This window comes from Phocoena sinus, chromosome 14 (genome assembly GCF_008692025.1).
Source record: "Phocoena sinus isolate mPhoSin1 chromosome 14, mPhoSin1.pri, whole genome shotgun sequence".
Classification (NCBI taxonomy): Eukaryota; Metazoa; Chordata; class Mammalia; order Artiodactyla; family Phocoenidae; genus Phocoena; species Phocoena sinus.
In genome coordinates this window covers 72,242,850-72,264,688 of record NC_045776.1, presented here as the reverse complement: position 1 = coordinate 72,264,688, position 21,839 = coordinate 72,242,850, and the positions used below count along the sequence as shown (strand labels likewise).

Sequence of the window (21,839 nt, the reverse complement as noted above, 5' to 3'; positions counted from 1 at the left end):
CTCTCAGGCCTGCCTCCTGCAGTGCAGAAATGCTGCCAACCAGCCTCATCCCTGAGAAAGCATCTTGCAACCCTGAGTGCTCATTCAAACCATATGGGGAACTTTCAAAAAACACCCAGGCCCAAGCCCCACTCTGACCACGTACATCAGAGTCCGGAGGAAATCAGGAGCCCCAGCGTGGAAAACAGCAAGAATCACAACAAACCTGTGTCCAGGCAGAAGCACATAGGGGCTGAGGGCAGGGGCTGGAGTCAGACCATCTGAGTTGGAATCCTGCCTTGGATGCTGATTCGCCATGTGGCCTTGGATGAGTTACTCAACCTCTCTGAGCTTCAGTTTCCCGATCTGTAAAATGGGACTGAGACTGGCAATTATTCTCCAAGATTGGGGTAGATGAAAAGCGATGACTGAGGGACAGTGCCTAGAACGGTGCCCCACACATGGTAAGCCCTCAGTATTATCATTTTATGCATTATTTGTTTTGAAGGGCAGAGGCAGGCAACCCCCCATCAGTGATGCTAGGGTCATTTTCACATGTTAAGCTGGGGCAGATGTTCTTCCTATCGCCCTCAGATTCCTGGCAGTGACCCCAGGCGGAACCTGGAGAGAGAACCCTGGTGTGGGGGGCAGAGAGACTGTGCTCTAAGGCTGGCTCCTACTCACCCTCCCCGTGAAGATGCTGGGAAAGAAGCCAGCTGCCCCCTAGTGGTCAAGGGCAGAAGCACAGAGCCATTTTAACCAAATCCTGCACTCCCTGCCCCAGCCCCCCCAAACTTCTCGTCCGGCCTCTTGCAGACCCAGGGCTTCCAGAGCTTCCGGTGGCAACGTGCTAGCTACCAGAGCTTTTGTATGGATTCTGCCATTTCATAGAGCCTTGACTTGCAATATAAAATTCAAATAGGGCCAGCAGGTGCCAGGCACTGGCTACCAGTGCTCGTCTCTTTCCCACCCCCAGTCAATTTTAGAAAGAAAGGAATATTCCATGACCTACAGCAGGTTTGTTTCCATTTCTTAAAAAAGTCTGCGGATTAGTGGGTACTCACGATTTGAGAAGGAAGGAAGCTTAAAATTCCCCTTTTTGGAAAAGTGGGCTGGAGCTCTGCTGAGGGGATGAGAGCTTGATGTCCGGGCATCCGTCCCTGTCTGGCCAGGGCCATCTGGGCAAACCCCGCCCCATCCCCCGAGACACACAACCAAGTGACCCAAAGCCTTTCTTTCCACTGAGAAAGTGGCTGGAGAAGGGACAGGACAGGAGAGGAAGGTGTGGGCAGCTGGAGACTAAGAGGCCCTCCCTCTTCTTTCCCGACACGAGTGAAGCACTGTTTACTCAAGATCTTTTTATTCCCCCTTTGCCATCTTTTCTGCAAACCCCTTGGGTCCAGACTGGAAGAAACTGCACATCAACCCTGCCTTTGGCCAACCCTCGGGCTGCAGGGTAGAAGGCAAAGACCACGACCCGGACACCGCCTGAGGGAACCCACAATCTAGCTGGAGAGAACAGCCTGGGAAGGCTTCCTGGGGGAGGTGAGCAGAGGTGGAAGGAGGGAGAAGGCCCACTGCTCTGGGAACCAGACCCCTGTATCTCGGATCCAAGCAGCTCTGCCAGGGAATTTGTGGGTCTGTGGGCGCTTCAGGGAGGACAGGAAAGAGGCCCTTGAGTCTCAGAGGACTCCACATGGCCCCACTGTCCGCCGGCTCCAGAGAACGTTGTAGAACACAGAATGGCTTCTGGGCCGCCTGACTCACCCCGGGGACTGGGGGGCATGGCCAGTGGGAGGGGACACTGAACTAGATGACACCTAAGGTCATTTCTGCAGCCTTCACGGCACAGAGGGGCTGGGGGCCTCCCGGTCAGTGTCAGGAGCTGGGTGCCCACCGGCCGGCACAGAGGACAACTCCAGTGCCCAGGATAATCGGGAAGGGGCTTCGTGGCGGGGTGGTTTCATCTCAGAGGCCATCCAGGGCTTGCCAGACAGGGGGGTCCAGGGAGGCGGCCGTGTGGACGGAGACACCAGGGGCACCGATGCTGGTTTCCCAGCAGTCAAACCCACAGCTGGTCAGCGCCTGCTTCATGGCCTCCACCTCCGGCTGCTCCAGATCTGTGGGGAGGAAGGGCAGCAGGTCACCCCTGACAACCGTCCACTCCCTTGGAGAATGTTTGTCTCCGCTCACGGCACAGGCCCAGGGGCCGGTCTTCCTGTTGGTATGCCGAGCCTGGCACCCTCCCCGGGAGGGTTGTGGATCCCAAGTCACACGGACCTGGCCTTGGCTCAGCCGTGGGGCCTCAGACAAATGACATCCCCTCTCTGAGCCTCAGTTTCCTCATCTGGGAAAGGGGATAATAATGAGACCTACCCCTCAAGGGTCACGGTGAGGCTGGCATGGGCTACTGCAGGTGGAGAGCCTGGCACAGCGCCTGGTACACCACACACGCTCAAGAATGTTCTCTCGCCATCGTCATCGCCGCCTGAACTAGGTCCCCACAGTCAAGGTATCCTGAAGTTAGGACACGGTGACTCCCTGAGGCCTGGGAGTCCCACTGAGGCGGAGGGGGCCTCTGTGGGCCACTGAGGGCTTATAGCAGAGCAAAGGGGAAAAGCAGGACAAGAAAAGGAAGGAGGAGGAGGCCAAGAAGGGGAGACAGAGAGAAAGGAAACCAAAAGGAGCAGTGACTCCCACCCCAGCACAGGGGCTGCTATAGGCCCGTTCCTCATCCTCGGCCCTGCTCTTTCCCCAGAGACTAAGAGGAAAGAGACCCCTTTCTTTTGTAGCAAGGTCAGTCCGCATCGTGGCCCCATCAAGAGGTGACAGCAGGGGATGCAAGGCTGGTAGGGTTGGTGGTGACAATGTTCTGGTTACTTCTCAAGCTTGTGGGAGGCTTGGCAGGTAAGGAGGTGGTGCGAACAAGCCCAGCACCAGCCTCTCTAAATGCATTTTTCCTCCTTGAATCTAGGCAACAATCTTACATAAACTAGATTGTTAGCATCCTTATTTTACCAATGTGGCAACAAAGGCCCAGAGAGGTTAATTCACTTGACCAAGGCCATATAGCAGAGCTGAGACTGTTCAGAGGCCTCTTCTTTCTCCCAAGGGAACTGCCCAGGTGGAACCCTGCCCATCCCCTGGGTACCTGGCCTGAGAAGCGTGATGCCACAGCCCCCGCCGCCCGCGCCAGTGAGCTTGCTGTGCAGTCCGTGGGCCATGGTCACCTGGCACAGCCGGTCCAGCGAGGCATGGCCCACACCAAGGGCATTCAGATGGTGCTGGTTCATGTCGATGAGCTCCTGAGGGAGAGAGGTCTCTGTTCCTGCTTGGCCTGCCTGAGGTCGAGGTCCTGTGCCCGCCCTGTCCACGTGACAGCTGCTGGTTTGGGAACGCAAATGGCTCTGACTACCCAGCACACTGTCCCTCTCCACTGATAAAAGAACCTCTCCTTCCTGCAGGATGTCCCACGGGGCTGGGATGGAGCTGGTGGTGAGCACATGTCCCAGGCCTGGCCACAGAAGGCTCCGGCCATGGGGACTGATCAGGCTTGTGACCCCAGCTGGGCCAATGAGATCCCTCCCAGGGTTTACTCTGCCTCTTTCCTTGGAAGCTGCCAAAACTGGTTGACTTCAGAGGTAGGCCGCCAGAGTTATCTTCCCTGCACATGGTCAGAGATTACAGAGAAGATGGAGATTTCACACTAGATCTTTGGCCCCTGGATCCAGCTATGCCTGAAGCTGTCCCCTCTGGTCGTGTCAGTTATAAGCCAATAAATTCCTTTTCTGCTAAAGTCTAGTTGAGATGGATTTCTGTCATTTGCAGGAAAAGAAGTCTCAAGTAATATGCCATCCTACAGCTCCCTCAGCTACCGATTTTCAGAATAAGAACAGGTTTGTAGTTCTAACAAGGTCACAAGTGGGGGAAATTGCTAAATGTTTGTTCAGGTTTCTTTGATTATGCATAATAAAATTCCTGCCCTCCTGCAGATCAAACAAGATGCAGGTTGATGAAATAACAAAGCTAACAACCCTCACTGCCCAGGCGTTCCTTATTTACATTTCATTTACTCCATCGGTGTCTGGCAAATCCCTTCAACATGCTGCTGGCACCCTGCTAGATGCTGAGGCTCTGAGGATGAGCTCCGGTCTGCAGGGAAGTTACAAATGTGGGATCTGGAGGCAGAGGGGCCTGGGTTTGGGTCCCAGCTCTGCCACTTCTTGGTCGTGTGTCTTGGGAAGAGGTCTTTCACTCTGAGCCTCAGTTATCCCCCTTGTAAAGCAGGGATTGTAAGAGTATCTGCCTCACTGCTGTGAGGATGGAATGAGGTATCTTTCACATGATGTGTGGAATGGGGTAAGTGCTTGGCAAACGTCAGCTGCTGTTAGTACTTTTATGGTTGCATTACTATCATCCCCAGTTTTCAAAGGGGAAAACTGAGGCTCAGAGGAGAAAGTGATTTGCCTAAGGTCACTGAGCTAGTAAGGTACTGAGCTGGCACGGGAAGCCGGGTCTGCCTGATGCGAAGCGTGCATCTACCCCGCCTCTGAGAGCACCCTTGGCATCCCTCCTGCCACCCACTTCTTGCCGTGTGCGGCTTGACAGCATGCAGCTCTGCCCCGGGGTCTTGGGAGCGCCTGTGTGCCATAAGGGTTGCCAATCACAGGGCCGTCTGCCGAGGCCCACCTGGTTCTCCTGCCTGGAGCCGTCGGGCAGGGTCGGGTCTGCCTCCCCCCCGCAGCCTGCCTCACACACCCCAGTACTTTTGACAAACGAGCAGACAGGCGTGATGGCCCGGTGGCAGCCTCGGGTGCCTTTCACCGGCCCCGAGGGCTGGATGGGAGGGAAAACTTCTGGGGGCCTCTCTCTGCGCCTGAGCACCAGGTGTCACGTTGCCAAGGCAGGTTCCAGACACCTGTCACATTCTGATCCAAAATCTGTCAAGGATCAGATGACAGGCTGTGACACAGGAGAACAGCTCGCTGGCTTGAGCGCAGAGCTGTCCGGGAGGCGAGCTGCACATTTCAGCGGCTGCCGAAGCCAAAAATATATACGATGTATAATCGACGTGCTGTTCTGAGGCATTCTCCAGGGGCTCAACAGGGTGTATTTTAGGCAGCACTCCATCATTATTAATTTCCTACTCGGGAGGACTGTGTTCCCTTCCTTTCTACGTGAAAGGAATTGAGAATGAGCAGGCAAAGGCTGGGGGAACGAGGGCAAAAGCCCAGAAATGAATTAGATGGAGTCCCTACACTGGGCCTGTAGTAGATACTCATTAAAAATTTGTTGGGAATTCCCTGGCGGTCCAGCAGTTAGGACTCGACGCTTTCACTGTCGTGGCCCAGGTTCAATCCCTGGTCAGGGAACTAAGATCCTGCAAGCTGTGCAACGAGGCCAAAAAAAAAACATTGTTGACTAAAGGAATAAACAAGTAAGTCAGTGACTCCCTAGCTCAGGGCCACTCACTAGTTGGAAAACCTCAGAGAAAGTCATTCTCTTTAGGTCTTGGTTTTTATACCTGTAAAAGGGTGGCAACTTATCCACTTCACAGGTAGATTGTTGTAGGACTAAGTGAGGAATCATTTGTGAAGAGACCTGGGAGAGTAGCAGTTCCCACTCATTACAGGGGCTGCAGACTCAAATACCTACAGTGGGACAGGGAGGCACCAGGCAAAGAGTATAGTGGCTGTGGGTAATACTTAGGGAGTGGTGGGGACTATGGAGAAATGGAGACCCCAGGGCCACTCTCAAGGGGGTCCCCTGGGCACCTCCAGCTGACCGCTGCCACACAGCTATGTCAGCTGGGGCTGCCGGATCTTCTGATTCTTGCAGGGAAGCCAGATGGCTTTTTAATGCAGTCCATTCACTGGGCCAGATGGACCGGGTCTGGGAATGAGCCTGGGCCCTCTGGCTGAGCTGGTGGCTCATCGGGCATTGTGCTCGTGTGTTACCCACAGGGCCTCACTGCACTCTTAAGACACTCCAGTGAGGCCACGATTCAGACCTGGGCCTGAGGAAATCCAAAGCGTGAGGTCTCAACCTCTACACTAGAATTAGACACAGGGTGGTGGCTGGAGTATTGACAGTGAGAGAACAATTTTAGACCATGTCTGATGCACGGCATGCAGGTGAGAAACAGTTACTGCATGAATAGATGCACTTAGCAAACATGACGGGAAAGAAGCGGCCAGGGGAGAAATTGCTCCTGGACCTATGGAGGACTGTGTCCTTACATGCATGATCCCAAACCTGGCCCGTCGTACTTAGCACATGCCAGGCACCGCCCTCAGTGCTGTGTGTTCACTTGATTATTCCGAATCACCTGGGAAGAGGCTTCAAAAGAAGGCACGCTTGCTCACGGGTGCACACATGGGTGCCCAGGCCCCGGCCTCTGTGTTTTAGCTCCCAGAGATTCTGAGCGCAGATGGGGAGCCCCTGCCTGGGACAGCGCCATGGGTGAGGGACCCTGATCCTGCAGGCGGGCTCTTACCTCCAGCACGAGGTAGTGCTCTGGGGCTGGGGCCGCTGCCATCTCCCCCAGCAACCGCTCGCACTCCAGGGAAATGGCGTCTATGGAGGTCAGGAGGGGGGCCACGATCTCTGGGAACTGCAGGGAAAGGGATCGAGGGCCCATGAGGCCTGGGGGCTGGCAGACACTGGACAGCTGCTCCAGCACCAGGGCAGGGGGAGGAGGTGTCCCCAGGGCCCACACCCACCCTCTATGGAGACCCCCTCTCCTTCTGGCCTGGTCCCCACCTTGTCCAGCCATGCTTGACCCAAGCGGGGGTTTTCACTGCAAAGCCAGCACGTCTAACAATTCCTGTTCTGCCTCCCGGCAGGGGTATGGACAGATGGTACCTTCCCAGGTCCCCTCCACCCCACCCCCCTCCACTAACCCACGAGGCAGAGGGAGGGCTTGGACACCCAAACGTGAGTGCCGTGGCCCTGCCGGGAACCCGCCCAGGAGTGGAGCCAGCGGCACCTTCAGCAGCCTGCTCCTGACGCCGGCCACCAGGGCCTTGGTGCTGCGAGGGACTTTGGTGTTGGTCAGCAGGATCTTCAGAGCTGGTGGCCTGTGGGGTGAAGAGGGTCCACAGTGAGCCCAGGACAGGGCAGCTGGGTCAGGGCTGGGGGCCCGCCTGTACTCCGCCCCACCCTGACCCAGTGCAGGAAGCAGAGGCCCGGGGAGGTGACGTCAATGGCAGGCTGGAGACAGGTCCAGGGAGCATGGGTTCCTGACGCCCACCCCGGGGTGCCCACCACCTCCTACAGCTGCCTCCCTGCTTTGGCCCCTGAGCGGACGGACATTTTCCTTTGGCTTGTGACTCACTCATTCATTCATTCAACCTCGAGCAAACGTGCACATGGAGGGCCTGGCATGCATGGAGTTAGAAGTACAAAGGGTACAAGAAGGGGCTGAGGTTCTGTCCTGTGGGCCACCCCAGGGAACTGGAGAGGAGGGTGCTGGAGATTCAAAAAGAAAAAGCCACAGGACCAGGGATGGGTCATGGAGGGGGCATGGGGAAGAAGGATGCTCCAGTGGGCACAGGAACGCAAGGGGAGGGCAGCCTTATGGGAGAGTCAGGGTCCCAGCGCTCTGAGCCAGTTCTTGCCCTGCCTCGACGGTGCCCAGACCAGTGGCCCTGGTATGATACTAGGTGTGGTTAGAGGAAGTCAGTCACCCCAGATGGGAGAACGGAGGGCCTGGTGGGGCCACGGTCAGCCGGCTCTCCAGCACGACCCCATCGTCCTCATCTGCCCTCTGGGCTTTCTAATCCCTCCTAAAGCCACAACCCCAATTGTCCTTGTGGTTGGCTGTCTTTGGGGACTTAAGCCACTGTTTCTTGTCATCCCAACCTGCCTTTCAGAGCACTGCTCCAAGGCCAGGGACAGAGCGTGGAGAATTTGGATGAGCTCTAGCCAGAGATAGCTGGAGACAGGCCCCTGATACGTTTATTCGCTTTTCTTTTCACAGATCAAGATTGTAAAATCCAACAGGGCTGGAAAAGGCTGTCAGAAACCTGCTTGATCTCACCGCCCATAAGCCCATGAAATTAATATCGATTCTCAGCCTTGGAGACTGGCTTTTTTTTAACTTTACAAACGATGAACATTCTATTTGGCTTTTCTCTTCCCTTTAAAGACAAGCCATTCCTCAAAAGGGCAGCATTCTGGTAGGTCACATCTTGATCCTCTCCGCAAACAATGCTTTTATTATTATTTTATTATTGAGAAGCACCAGGCGTGGTCTGGGGTGCAAGGGCTCCCCTTTAAGCCATTGGCGGGATTAATGTGGAGTCTGGCCTCCTGGCTTCTCAGAGAATCTGCCATCTGCTTGCCGCAGCGCCCTGTAACCAGCAGCAAAGGTCAGCCGCTCTGTCGCCATCCATCGGGATGGGAGAACTTTGGGTGTCACATCTTCATCTTTCTCAGAAAAAGTCCTCTGCAAACGGGCCTGCTACTAGCCCTGCGGGCCCCACAAAACTCAGGGTCCTATGACATCCAGTGACCACCACCTGGGGCTATGCCCTGTAAGTGATCTGGGCCTGGCTATGTCCTCAGCCTCATCTCATCTCTGCCCTCCCTTGGAGCTCACTCCACTCAGCCACACTGGCCTCCTGGCTGCTGCTAAGCACGCCAGGAACACTCCTGCCTCAGGGCCTTTGCACGTGCGTCTCCTCCTCCAGGGACCTGCCCCAGCCTCGGCAGCTCTGCTCAAATGCCGTCTGGTTAGAAGCTTCCCTTGATCAGCCTGTCCAACTCCCCCATTCACGTTCCGGCCTTCACTCTGCTTAATGTGTCCTAAGGCCGTGGGGATGGCCTGCCGCGCCCTTACAGGGACATCTGTCTGTGGGTTGTCCTCCCACAAAGTGGGAGTTCCATGAAGGCGGGATTTTGGGCTCCCTGCTGAGGCCTCAGCACCCAGTAGTTTTTCAGAGATATTTGTAGACCGGATGAATGAACTTGGTCAGGAAGGAGTGAATAAGCACTTGATAAATGCCATTTCTGAGTCCATGCCCAGGATCCCTATTACGTAAATGAGAAGACAGAGGCCTCAGGAGAAGTGACTCACCTAAGGGCCCCCAGCAGGCAAATGGCAGAGCTGGGCTCAAACTTGAGCCTGTGGACCCCAGAGAATCTGCCACCACCTCGCCACCACCACCAGTCACTGTGCACACCTTGGGGCCTCTCCCCACGCCTCCGCATGCCTAGGAAACCCTCCAGCGCTCAGCTCTTAATTCCCCCCAGAGGCCATGCATGTGCCTGGCCACATCTGCATTGATCTTCTGTCCCCAGGGCCCAGTTCAGGGCTTAGGATACAACAGGCTCACAGGGAACAGAGTGAATGACCTGCCCCTGCCCTGAGAAGGACTCCCCAGGTCTGCAGCCTGCCTATGACTGTCATCCCCAGCGGCTTCAGAACCCCGAGGACACCTGTGTGCCGAGGATCACAGCCACGACTACCTCCTCCAAAAGCCCGTGGGCTGAGGGCAGGCACGGGCTCACAGACCTCTGCGTCCCGCCTTCGCTCCTGCTCTCACTGCACGTGGATTCGGTCTACCTGGCAGGGCCAGCCGCCACCTGGGCACAAGACCCCCCTGCCATCGCTTCCACAAGCAGCCGGAGGAAGCTGTTTCAAGCTCCTAAATGGTTCCGCTCCCTCCCTTGTGTGGAGCAGTGGCTGTCACCCAGGGGCACTTGCCCTCCAGGGGACAGGTGGCAATGTCTGGAGCTCTCTTTGGTTGTCACACTGGGAGACAGGGGAGGTGCTACGGGTATCCGGTGGGCAGAGCCCAGGGATGCTACTAAACATCCCACGCTGCACAGGACCGCCCCCACTGCAAGGAATTCTCCAGCCCCAAATGTCCGCAGCGCTGAGGCTAAAGAAACGCTGATGTGGGGCCTCAGAAAGGCAGGCTTGGCTCCCAGAAGCTGACAGAGCAGGGGTGGGGAGATGCCAGAGGTGCAGGCAGAAGGAGTCCGCACCATGGCCTGCCAGGTCACTGAGCCTCGAATGCAGTGGCCCAGCTGGCAGAGGCAGAGGGCCGGGACCTGCTGTTCAGCTGCCAAGAAGACCACCCTGGCTGCAGAAGGTGACAGGGAGCCCTGGGACCCTCAGAGTGTGGAAAGGTGCCCCGAGGCGGCAGAGCACCCTGGGACAACCACTGCCCCCCCACAACTTGATGGAGGGCTCAGGGAAGAGCCAGGAGGCACCTGCTCCTGCTGGCCATGAGCTTCACTCCTGCCGCTGACGTTTCCACACAGAGTGCAAACAGAACAGAGGGTGTTGGAATTTAACACGCATGTCTGTAATTCCAAGGCTTCCGGCGGGAAGGCGGAAGGAAATATAAAACAAGCTGAAAGTTGCTAAACGTCCCTTCCACTCGGACTCCCACGAGCCTGCTGCGGGCTCGAGTCGTGCTCGGCCACGGTGCCATCACTATAGCAACTCCCACGTTGTCTTCTGGTGGCTTGTGTGTGTATGTCTGTCCCTAACCGCCCAGGACTATGTCCGAGATTCATCTTTATACCCCTAAGCCCTAATGCAGTGTCATCTGGAACACAGGAAGGTATCAGTTCTTGTTTACTGAACAAATGGACGGATGAACAGGTAACTGAATGAAGGTCTGGGGAAACAGCCACTTCCTGGAAGTGGAATGGCGCAGCCTTGCATGACCGCCCCCTCTGATCTCTCGGCAATTTAAGAGCTAAAGTGGGGAATTCTCTGGCGGTCCGGTGGTTAGGACTCTGCACTCTCGCTGCTGAGGGCCATGGTTCAATCCTCCCTGGTCAGGGAACTAAGATCCCACAAGCCACGCGGCGCAGCCAAAAAAAAAAAGAGCTAAAGTGGAGAGGAAAGAGCAGGCCTCCTCGCGGCCCACGCCCTGTGGGACCACACAGGGGAGGGGATGCCCAGGGGCACATGCCCCTCACTCCTTCCCAAAGAAATGGGGCTCCCCCCTTCCCTGCCAGACGCGGAAGCTGCGGCTCCCCCAGAATTACCTCTTTAAGGATGAAATCTTCCCTTGCTGGTATCGGAGCGCTCCTCCTAAAGAGAAGAAAGAGTGGGTCAGAGTCGTAGGAAAAGCTCCGTACCTGTGCCTCTCGGGAAAGGGGCTGGGTTTGGGGTAGGGGTAGAGTGTCACCGTAACCAGACTCAACCCCATAACTAGGCATCTCAGCTTCAGGCAGCAAAGGCCCAGGAGGGCGCGAAGGCGCTCTGCACCCAGGACTTGGGGTCCCTCCCTTACATCCAGGCATCCAGCTTCCCTCCGATGGGCTGCACGGTGATGGGGTGGAGGTGGGACTACAGCAGGCGTTCTCACCGGAGGGGAGCCCAGCTGGTGTGGTCTGCAGACCCCACAGCAATGGTTCCACAGCTTCACCATCTGGACCCCTGGGGCTGGGGGTCCCACTGAAACCGTAGCTGCCCAGGCCCCGGCCCACCTCCCAAGATTTGGATCCAGGACATGTGAGGCCCTGAGACGTCCCCCGTTCCCCTCCCACCAGGAAAATGCCATCTTCGTCAGAATCCACTGATGCTGCTCATCCCAAACCCACAGAGCCTGGGCAGCTACGCTTGTCATAAGAATTTCTAAAAGACTAAAAATAAAGAACACAGGCCCGAGGCAGCACCTACCCCAGGTACTGACAGCGTTGTCCACTCCGGAGGGGTTCCCATGAATCACCCTCTCCCCCTGGAAGGCCCACTTGTTAATTAGTTCCAAGCTCTCCTCAGTCCACCTGGAGGAGACACAGAGATTTGTCTTTACTGTCCATGGTGGTGAAGAGGGGGCTGGGGGTCACCGAGGGAAGCAGAGGGCAGGGGTCACAGGCTGGGCTTGCTGGAGACCAAAAAGGCAAAGGGGCTTGGGCCCCGAACTCAGAAAGAAGAGAAAAATAAACAATTCTGAACCTCTCCGGCTAAAGAGCACGCCCTAAAGCATGCCTTTTCGCCTGGTACAGCGAAAAGAGCCAAGGCTTTGAGTTCACGGGATCCTGCTTTTTGCCTCTTACGAGCTGAGTGACCCTGGGCCCCTTGCCTGCCCCCTCTGAGCCTCACTCTTCTCTGTAGGATGGTAACTCCTCCCTCCTCACAGGCTCAGCGCAGGGGTGTGGAATGTGGGTCATCTCTGGATCCCTCCCCAGCCCGTGGCCACAGTGCCTCCCCAGAAGGGATGCGGACTCAATGACGGTTTAAGTGAACAGACCCAAAACATGTGAGTATCAAACGAGGGCAAGTGCTCAGCCCCACTGCCCCACCTTCTCTCTCAGCTCTTGTTTCCTTTCTGTCGAGCCCCTGTCCCGTGAAATGGCAGAAGCCACTGGGGCTTGTGCAGCTGAGCTGGGAATCAAGCAGGGAGCTGGGGTGAACCCCATCCCGCCGCTGACTCACTGGGCGTCCCTGAGCAGCTGCGTCACCTCCAACCCTCAGTGTTCTCATCTGGGGAATAAGGATAAAGATGTCCACCTCACAGAGGATTTTGTGGGATGGAAAAAACACAGGTGCTTTGTAAAACGCCCAGGGGAGAGTATGTGCTCTGGAAAAAGAGGCCACCTGGGATCACGGCACCTGGAGTCACTCCAAGCCTGGTCCACCCACTCCTTTGCTGTGGAGCCTTGGGCAAGTCAATCACCCCCTCTGAGTCTCTTTCCTCATCTGTCAGATGAGGATTTTAGGGACCTGAGACTCACATGGTGGTTGTGAGGCTATGATTCATAGTGAGTTAACACTGCTCAAAGCTACTGATTACCCAGGGCCAAGCACTGCGCTAAAGGCTTTCTGTAGGATCTGTAGGATCCTGTAGGATCTGTAATCCTCACAATCACAATAACTCAAAAGGGAAGGCACAATTACCATCCCCTTTCTTACAGCAGAGGACACCGAGATTCAGACCACAGTACCACTCACTGCCTGAGCTCGTTAACTACTGACCTTTTTGGTGCCGACGAGACTCACTCACTTGTCCAATATTTATTGAGCATCTACTATGTACCTGTGACTAAGCCCACACAGACGTGGTCCTTAACTGCTTGCAGCTTGGAGTCTAATACAGAGCAGATGTCAGGAAGCCACCAGAACTTAACTACAGCCTCTGGGAAGTGCGATGCTGGCTGCACGGGGTACACCCTGTTCTGAATGGAGGGGCTGAGGGACAAGGTGGGTCAGTGAGGCAAGACATAGCGGGAGAGCAGTCCAGCCCGAGGCTGTGCAGCCTGTGTTACTCCTGGAACTGGACAAGAACTGGCCCTTTCCAGGACCGAAAAGTGAGCGAGCAAGCCAGCAAGTGGGGAAGGGGTAGCTGAACATAGCCCAGGGCCTGGCCCACTCTGCAAACTCGAGCCTTCTTTCCGATTGGGAAACGCTGGGGGGCAGGGCGGGTGGGTCTGCTCTCTTCACAGCTTCTGAGAAGGAATGATGGGTCTTCAGGGGAGGTGGGAGAACTGGGTGGAAGGAAGCAGCATGAGAAAGACCACACCCACATGCACATTGGACACTGGCTCACCCACAGGTGTGTACATGCACACACGCACACAAAACCACCCATATCCTTTGAAAGGCAGAGCCAGTTGGCCGGTCTGTGGGCAGGTGTCTATGTGGGACACCCAGGGCAACACGGCCTTCACTGCTCTGGGCTAGAAGCAGTGATCAGCACACAGTAATGAGCGGCTGTCTTGAAGCCTCCTTCCTGAGTCACCATCTTATCTCAGGATCAGCACATGTCAAAACTGGAAGCTCCCCCCACCCAAGGGATCATAGGTGCTGCCCCTCACTTTCAGATGAGGAAATGGAGCCCCAGAGAGTAGCCAGTTAACCGGCAAACCTGAGATTCCTGAAAACCATTCCGGAGAATAGCTGCCGCGCATCCCCCGCAGGTGCAATCATTACGGGCTCATTACCTGCCTAATGCTTCCCACGGCCACCTCCGCGGGCCCCTCCCCCCCCAGCCCCGCCCCAGCCTCTCTCCAGCACACGCCCTTCAGAGCAGCCCTGGGGAATTTGGACCGGGAATCACATCAACAGACCCACACACCTGCTGTGGCCACGGGGACCAAAGCGACCTCCAGGCTTAGCCAGCAGAGCCCCCGACAGCACAGCTGGGCCCACGTGGCTGGTACATAAGGCCCCCCAGCGGGAGGGCTCCCCGGAGCCATGAGGGCCCAGGGCAGGTGTCACCAAGAAGCTGCCAGGCTGGATCCTGGGGCCTCATCCCCAACTCCCAGGGCAAACTGCATTATCTGCGCTAGGGCCGGTTTCTCAAGTTTCCCCAAGTAACAGAAACAGTCCACCGGCACACCTGTCTGGACAAGCCTCAGTGACTTACAATAAGCCGCGGAGGAGACGCTGCGACCTTGTGGGTCGAGGACCCGCGGGAGGGGAGACGCCCTGACCTGACGGATGCTCCTGTTTATTTCTCAGCACGTTACACTGCTTTTCATAACCATTTGGTACCAGCTGGCAACACCCGCCGGGTATCCGTATCGACATTTACAGCCTCACTGAGTGAGGCTCCCAGGGTGAGGTGGGGGGGCAGCAGGCTGGCCAAGGTCCCTCAGCGAGTCGATGGCAGGGGCGGCCCGATGGCTCCTCTGATCCATTGCCCTCTATATCCGGGCTCAGGCTCTTTCTACCAAATCACGGGCACCTGAACCCAAAGGAGGCAAGGAGGGGTGGCGGGTTGGGGGCAAAGAGCTCAGGCTCTGGATTCAGACCGCCGGGTCCAGATCTAGCTCTACCATCACTAGCTGTGTGGCTGCCCTGTCCCCCAGCGTCCTCAGCTGTAACGTGGCCAAGGGACACCTCTCTCCTCTTGGTGCAGGGTGCGGAGCCCAGGAAGGACAAGGAGCGAGGCAAGGGCCTGATTACCTGCTGGCGGCCTCACCATCCTTCAGTGGGTTTGGGATCTCCTTGCACGCAGTCAGGAGGGCAGCCGCCAAACACACGGAGTAGGCGGCACTGGAGCCGAGGCCGGCCCCAGTGGGCAGCTCCGACCACACGGCAACGTCCAGGCTGGGCAGGGCCCTGAAACACAGCAGGCAGCAGAGCATGGCTCTCCTGGAGGGCCGCGAGGGGCCCGCGCTGAACCGGCGGCCCAGACCCAGGACTGGACACGGGCAGGGCCTCACCCTAATAGTCTGGCCCAGTTTTCTGACCTCGGGGAGATCTCCCAACCCCAAAGGCACCCCTGTTGGATGCCAGGAACTCATGGTGAATCAGACAACTTGAAAATAGGGAGAGGATCGTTTAAGTCACTATGTTGTTGTCCAACCGGAGTTCTTCCTAAAAGTGCCTCGCGATCCACCGACCATTCCTGTAAACTCCTTCCTGCTCCCCACAGAAGCAAGGCTCTTTCAATGCCCTGCCCTCAGCATAGGCTGGTCCCTCTGCCCAGGACAGCTCTGCACCCCTTTCTCCCTCAGGGGAATTCCTACCCATCCTGCAAGACCGTCCTCAAATGATCCCCCTGGGCGCTGATACTGTGTTCACGGGATGCCTCTCCTGCTGGACAGCGTTTCCCAACCGCGTGTAACACAGGCCTGCTCTGGATCAGCAGAGAGTTCCCAATCGCTGCATCTTACCTCTACTTCCCCGCAGCGAGAACTGTCAGACGTCAGGTTCTATCATTTCCATTAAGCACTCTTCCCGTTTTCCAAATATAACATTATAAGACTGAATCTGCCTTTTCAAACTGCACGTGCCCACCCCACCCACATCAGATTCTGGAATGTGTCCCCCGCCCTCACCCCAGAAGGGGACACGCCCCTCTCAAGGTGAAAACCCCGGCACTGGACTAAAAGTGTCAAGACGCGATTGAATGTGTCTGCAGCGCAGCGCCTGGGCCCAGTGGCCGCTTAGCCAGCGTCTGCTGCACAAGTGAAGGGCTGCGCCTTGAGGCTTTCCCTTCCGGTTCTGGCCCACAAATCACAATGAACACGCACTGTGTGCCAGTTACAGTGCTAGGCCCATTTCATCTATAATGTTTCTAATCCTCTGATAGTTTTTCTGAGGAAGGTGATAATAATAATAGCTAACATTTATCAAGCTACGTGCCAGGCTCTGAATCAAACACTTTAAGTAAATGAACTCATCTAACTTCACAGGAACCCTACGAGGTAGGTGCTATTACCACCCCATCTTACAGATGAGGAAACTGAGGCTCAGGAAGGGTAAGAACCTCACAAAAGCTAGTAAATGGTCGCGCTGGGGTGTGAACCAACGCCGTCTGACACTCAGCCCGTGCCCTCTGTCACCCTGTGATACCACCTCAGCAGGAATGTCCCCCTCTAGGAGCCGGCTTTCCCGAGAGAGGAGACAACCCACATCTTATCGTAACACAGGCTTCACTCTGCTAATCACGGAGTTCCCCTGGAGCCTGTGGGATGTGGAACAAGGGTGCCTCTCTGGGCATGGCTTGAAGAAGACACACCGTGGATCTGAGAATGGAATCTGGCTTTGGTTGAATCGAAGAGGCCAGAGGAGGCAGTGTGGGGTTAAAAAGGCAGGTGCCGACACTGAAGGGAACTAAGTTGATTTCCCAGCTCTCACCACTCACTAAGTAGCTGTGTGGCCCTGAATGTCTCTATCTCTCTGGGTCCCAGTTTCTCCCTGTGCAAAATGAGGAGAGTGTCCTTCTCGTGGGGTTGCCATGAATACTGAAAGCAGACCATACATATAGGGTCTAGCACGGCTCCTGGCACGCGGCGAGGACAGCTGCTGTTATTCAGAGCCTGGGAAGGAGCCCGTGCATCGTCCAGCAGCCAAAACTACCTCCACCCTGGCTCAGTTTCCGGGGCAGGCTGCACCCGGACTCCCTGCCCCGACCGCGCACACACCTCTGACTCTGGCAGATGGACAGGTACAAGTAAAGGAAGGACAGCACAGCCAGGTGCTCGTGGTCGGCACAGTCCTCGGGGAAGCCCGCCACCTCCTTCAGCTTCTCCATTTGCTCCGGGGTGAGTGCTGTGACGTCACCTTGCTCTGTCACATGGGCAAACAAGTGCAAGCGGGTGGGTGAGAGGGCCTCGGGGCTTTTATAGACACCAGAATACAAAAGGCCGAGCAATCACGGGAGTCAGCATCTGGATGGACATGGACTCAGGGTCCGAGCACCACAGCTGAGGGTGTCAGGGGACTGCAGGCTTGGGAGGCAGGCAGACTTGCGTTTGGGCCCTGATTGTGCCAGTTACTGTGACCTTGAGTAGGTGACTTAATCTATTTGCACCTCAGTTTCCCTCCTTGGTAAACAGAGATAACAGCAGTACATCCTCCCAGGGTTGTTTAAATAAGGTACAGAGTATCCTTAGCACTGCTCCTGGCATATAGTAAGGGCTTAATTGCTAGTAGTTTTCAAATACACACAAGCACACACACACACACGCACACACAATCAAAGGCCTAGGACTGAACTCCACGGTACAAAATCAAAACCAAAGGCAGTATTATTTCCCTCTCCCAAAGCATAATTAGTGAGAACAGGACACACACATAAAACCAGGACACATAAATGCCCAAATGTTCACTATGTTTAGGACTATTAGGAGGGAACAAAAAACACTGGAAGAAAAATGTGGCAGACCCTGGCAACCTAGTAGAAAACTTGACACCAAAAAGTTCAGATCCCCTTTGTCTCCTTGGAGAAGTAGTCTAACGAGCCCTTGCGAATGACTACACTCCATATCACAGCCTCCACCCACCTCCCACCCTGTGGGATCATCAATAGCAACCCTCCCAGGCATCATGACTCTGCTCACAGGGGCTCAAAGAGGTAAGTGACCCTCCCAGGCTCACACAGGGAGTCTCAGACAGGTGGTCTGAGATGTGTGCCACTATACCTGGCTGTTCAATCCGTGCTACTGACATACAAAAGTAGCAGCCAGTTCTCATGGAACGTTTCCGGCCAGGCTGAGTGGCCTGGGGTAGCACGGAAAGCAAGGGCCAGGTTGCTCCAAAGTAGTGACTCTGAATTGAGGCTGTCCCTGCAATCACCCAAATACACACGCCGGGTCACCTACCACCACCACCGATTCTCAATAGGAGAGGGGCAGGGCCAGGAAGCCATCTGTACTGTTAAAACAACAACAACAAAAACCCCTCCCGGGGATCTCAAGGCAGAACTGAGGCTTGCTTGAAATTGTGGGTTTTCAACTCTTCTTTCATCTCCCTGCAGGGTTTGGGAGTGGCTGAGTGACTAGCTGTGGACTGATTCTCATGGGGGACAGGGAACCGTCTGGAAAAGGCTCCTAGGGCTTCCCTGGTGGCACAGTGGTTAAGAATCCACCTGCCAACGCAGGGGACACGGGTTCGAGCCCTGGTCTGGGAGGATCCCACATGCTGCGGAGCAAGTAAGCCCGTGCGCCACAACTACTGAGCCTGCGCTCTAGAGCCCGCGAGCCACAACTACTGAAGCCGGAGTGCCTAGAGCCCGTGCTCTGCAACAAGAGAAGCCACCGCAATAAGCCCGCGCGCCGCAATCAGGAGCAGCCCCCGCTCGCCGCAACTAGAGAAAGCCCGCGCATAGCAACGAAGACCCAACGCAGCCAAATATAATTAATTAATTATTTTTTAAAAAAGAAAGGCCCCTGGAGGAGTCTCACTTGCCCCACCCTGGCTGGGAGACACTGTTCCAAAGGATGAGGCGTCAGCCCAGACAGGAGGCACTGAGAGCAAAGAACACACCGCAGCTTTGCTGCAGACAGTCACTCCGCTGATGAACGAACTGTGTCTGCTCAGGAGTGGACAAAACAGTCCCAACACTAGCAAAAATGAGCACGGAGGCCTTTATTTATTGGTATGGGAAGAGAGCCCCAATATATCGAAGAAGGCAAAAATCCCACACGCTTCTAAGAAGTTTATATGGAAAAAAAAAAAGAAGAAAAAGAAAACAGAAAAAGAAGGAAACAAAAAGAAAAAGAAGGAAAAAAAGAGAGAAAAGAAAAAAAAAGTTTATGTGGCTTGATCCAATTTTGGGTAAAAAACAAGCTCTCTCCCTATCTCAATCAATCAATCTAACTACTGGTCTACAGGAAATTACCCAGAAGGATGAACACCAAAATGCTTAGCGTTGTCCTGGGGCGGTGGACTGGGAGGCAGTGATAATTGGGGATTTTTTTTCCTGGCAACATCTCAGCATTGACCGTATTTTCCAGTAACATAAGTTACTTTTATTTTTAACGATCTTCAATCACACAAAACACCAAAACATTCTCTTTGTTAAAACAACATTGTAGAAGGGAGGCTCCCTTTGTCCACTCCCCGACCGAAGTACCCTCCAAGACATAACTAATCACCATTGTCAGCGGATATATATCTTCCCAGGCCTCTTCTCTGCATTTACATACCCACTGATACTTAATCTATACGTGTTGTTTTGCATCTTGTGTTTTTTCACTCAACAGTAGGCCCTGATGACCTGTCCCAACGGCTCACATAGACCCAGTGCATCATTTTATGCTTTTAAATTTAAAAAATATTAATAAATAAGTGAAGCTATTTTTGTGGGGACAGGAGAGAAAACACCCCCAGAGTGGCTGGCTTTTGGTCCCTTGGGGACAGCCTGGGCTGACAGCCCAGCTGTCCTCCTTCCCCCTCTTTTCGGGGCCCAGGCTCTTCCCGCACCTGGTTCCTGCTCCCTGCACTTACTCAGAAAGCTGGTGTCCAGCATTTGAAGCTTGGCCACATCCCAGGCCCGCTGGATGCCAATGTTGGGTAAGTTGAGGTCCACTTTCCCATTGCTGTGGGGCTGAAGCCGGAGGAATGTTCTCAAGTTCAAGGCCACAGCCAGTGCTACCTATAGAATGAAGGGCACAAGCAGTTAGCCTGAGGGTGGTTGGCAACAAGCATGGCTCCTGTCTTACGAAAAAGGGGCCCTTGTCAATGAGCCGAGAAGAGAGGGCAAATACTAGCACACAGGCTACTCTCACCTATATGCCCTTGGCAGACACTGCTAATCAACCTTGGCACCCTCTCCTAATCAAACGTTGGCACCCTCTCCCACATGCCTAGGCACAGCCACTACCAATCAATTAGGAGTTAATACCTATTTATATTTGCCCTCCCCACGTAAAAGTTCACACGTTCTCAACACCAAGGAATGGCTTCCCCATAATCACCATGCTTTCAAAGATAAATATAAGTTAAAAATATGAAAAACGACAGCTTGTAAGAGTGGAAAAAGCATGGCTTTTGGGTTCAAGCAGACTTAGGTTCACTCCTAGCTCTACCGAGGTGTACGGGACCTTGATCAAGTTACCGATCCCCTCCTAAGTCCCAGCTTCCACGTCTGCAAAATAGGATAATAAAAGTTTAACAGCAGAGAGTAGTTGTAAGAGGTAAATGAGACAATGCATGTCTCAGGCTCCTTTGCAGAATCCTATTCGTTTTCCCCAGAGTTTAGTCCTTAAAACTCTTCTCCACCGAAGCTCACTTCCTAAGTGGCCTCATTCCACCCACGGGGCTTTCCAGGTCATCTTTTTCCTCTCTTACTGGGTGGGCCAGAGAAGCCCTTCAGAGGGTCTAAGACCTGTCTTTTCTTTGCCCAGCTGGGGAGAAACTGACCTCCTCTCTGATGTACTCCCAAGCTATGCCTCAAGGCTTCCTTTCAGCTTCTTTTAAGGTTAGCATCAGGGAGAAGCAGTTCCTAATCCTCAAAGGCTCAGGGGGCCTTGTACCTTGCCATGGACCACGGCGTGCTCTCCATGAAGGATGACTTTCCCTGGAGCAGACACTAGCAGGACTTCTGACAACATGGCTCCTGGGAGTCCTGAAAAGGAAAGCCAGAAAGCGGATGGAAGGTCCCCAGAACTTAGAGAATGCCTAGTTCAAGCTCACCATTATAATAAAAAAGGCAGCTACCATCAGCATTTGCTATGTGCCCAAATAAAGCAGTGCAGGGTAGCAGTCAGCTAGACACATCAAATAGATCTGGGTTCAAATCCAGCTCTTCCACTCCCCAGTGATATCATCTTAGCTAACTCACTCAAATAGCTATGAACCTCAAAAGTTTCACGGGGACAATAACTGTACTTAGCTCAACGGGTTTTGAGAAGGTTAAATTAAATAATGCAAGGGAAACACTTATGGTCTGGCACACCATAATCACTCAAATACTCATGGTTACTTATTAATGGCTCTGTTCTTGGTTCCAGCTTTTATTATTACTACTATTAAAGACAGAAATTTAAATGAAATCATGAACCAGAAGGAACCTTTTCCTGGACATTTAGGCTGTTTCTAACGTTTCACAATTACAAACAGGCTGCAGAAAACAGCTATTATACCTTTTTTTTGCACATTTAAGTCAGGATCTCTACAAGACAGAGTCCTAGAAAGTGACTTGCTGGGCGTACGTGTGCGCGTTTTAGATTTTTATAAATAATGCAAAACTACCATCCATTTAAGGCTTTACCTCAATAGCGTGAGACCAGAACCGCACTATGCGCTAAGTATATACTACAGTGATCCCTGTTTCTTCGGGGGTAAACTCAGGCTCGGAGTGGGGGGACCTATTGCTTGTCCGAAACTCCAAATCCGGTCTGTCAGATTCCAGGTTGCCGGCTCTTCAGGACGGATTCTCAGAGTTGGGGAAACTAAGCCAGAGAAGCCGGGAGCCCGGTCCAGGGTCGTCCTGGGTCTCGGCCTCGGACTTCGCGCCACCCTGTCCCGGGACCCCAACCTCTCACCTGTAGCCACAGGGCCTCTGCTTCCGAGCTCGAGCCGCTCCGGGACTTCATCCCCAAGCTCGCGGACGGCGGGGGGAAGAGGCCTCTTCCTTCGCTCAGCCAATCAGAGCACGCGAACCGAGAGCCCCTTTACCAATTGGCTTGAGAGTTGGCCAATAGCTGTTGCTAACTAA

At 54.6% G+C, this 21,839-nt stretch overlaps 1 protein-coding gene across 4 annotated transcripts; it reads right to left on the bottom strand.

Annotated features, from left to right (window-relative positions):
- Window positions 1-1,317: 1,317 nt before the first annotated feature.
- MVK (mevalonate kinase) lies at window positions 1,318-21,778 on the bottom strand. Of its 4 annotated transcripts, XM_032603278.1 has the most exons (11): window positions 21,667-21,778; window positions 20,656-20,747; window positions 19,628-19,775; window positions 16,822-16,966; window positions 14,855-15,010; window positions 11,627-11,730; window positions 10,990-11,035; window positions 6,968-7,058; window positions 6,476-6,592; window positions 3,131-3,284; window positions 1,318-2,099 (listed from the first exon to the last, which is right to left on the bottom strand). In XM_032603278.1, exons 2-11 carry the CDS (start codon window positions 20,731-20,733, stop codon window positions 1,948-1,950), a joined length of 1,191 nt encoding a protein of 396 aa, XP_032459169.1. In that variant the 5' UTR covers window positions 20,734-20,747; window positions 21,667-21,778; the 3' UTR covers window positions 1,318-1,947. The 4 variants fall into 4 exon arrangements, with proteins under 4 accessions (XP_032459169.1, XP_032459170.1, XP_032459172.1 ...); XM_032603279.1 differs by having other exon boundaries at window positions 20,656-21,721; XM_032603281.1 differs by lacking the exon at window positions 20,656-20,747 and having other exon boundaries at window positions 21,667-21,691.
- Between the last annotated feature and the right edge of the window lie 61 nt (window positions 21,779-21,839).

Bases quoted from the DNA above. Each gene is read 5' to 3' on its own strand.
- MVK (XM_032603278.1), bottom strand. From the start codon at position 20,733: ATGTTGTCAGAAGTCCTGCTAGTGTCTGCTCCAGGGAAAGTCATCCTT. The intron at 15,011-16,821 runs GTGTGTGCGCGG...GCTGTGTTTCAG, and splicing joins TCCATCTGCCAGAGTCAGAG to GGCCCTGCCCAGCCTGGACG. The intron at 11,036-11,626 runs GTAGGTGCTGCC...TCTTCTCTTTAG, and splicing joins CAACGCTGTCAGTACCTGGG to GAGGAGCGCTCCGATACCAG.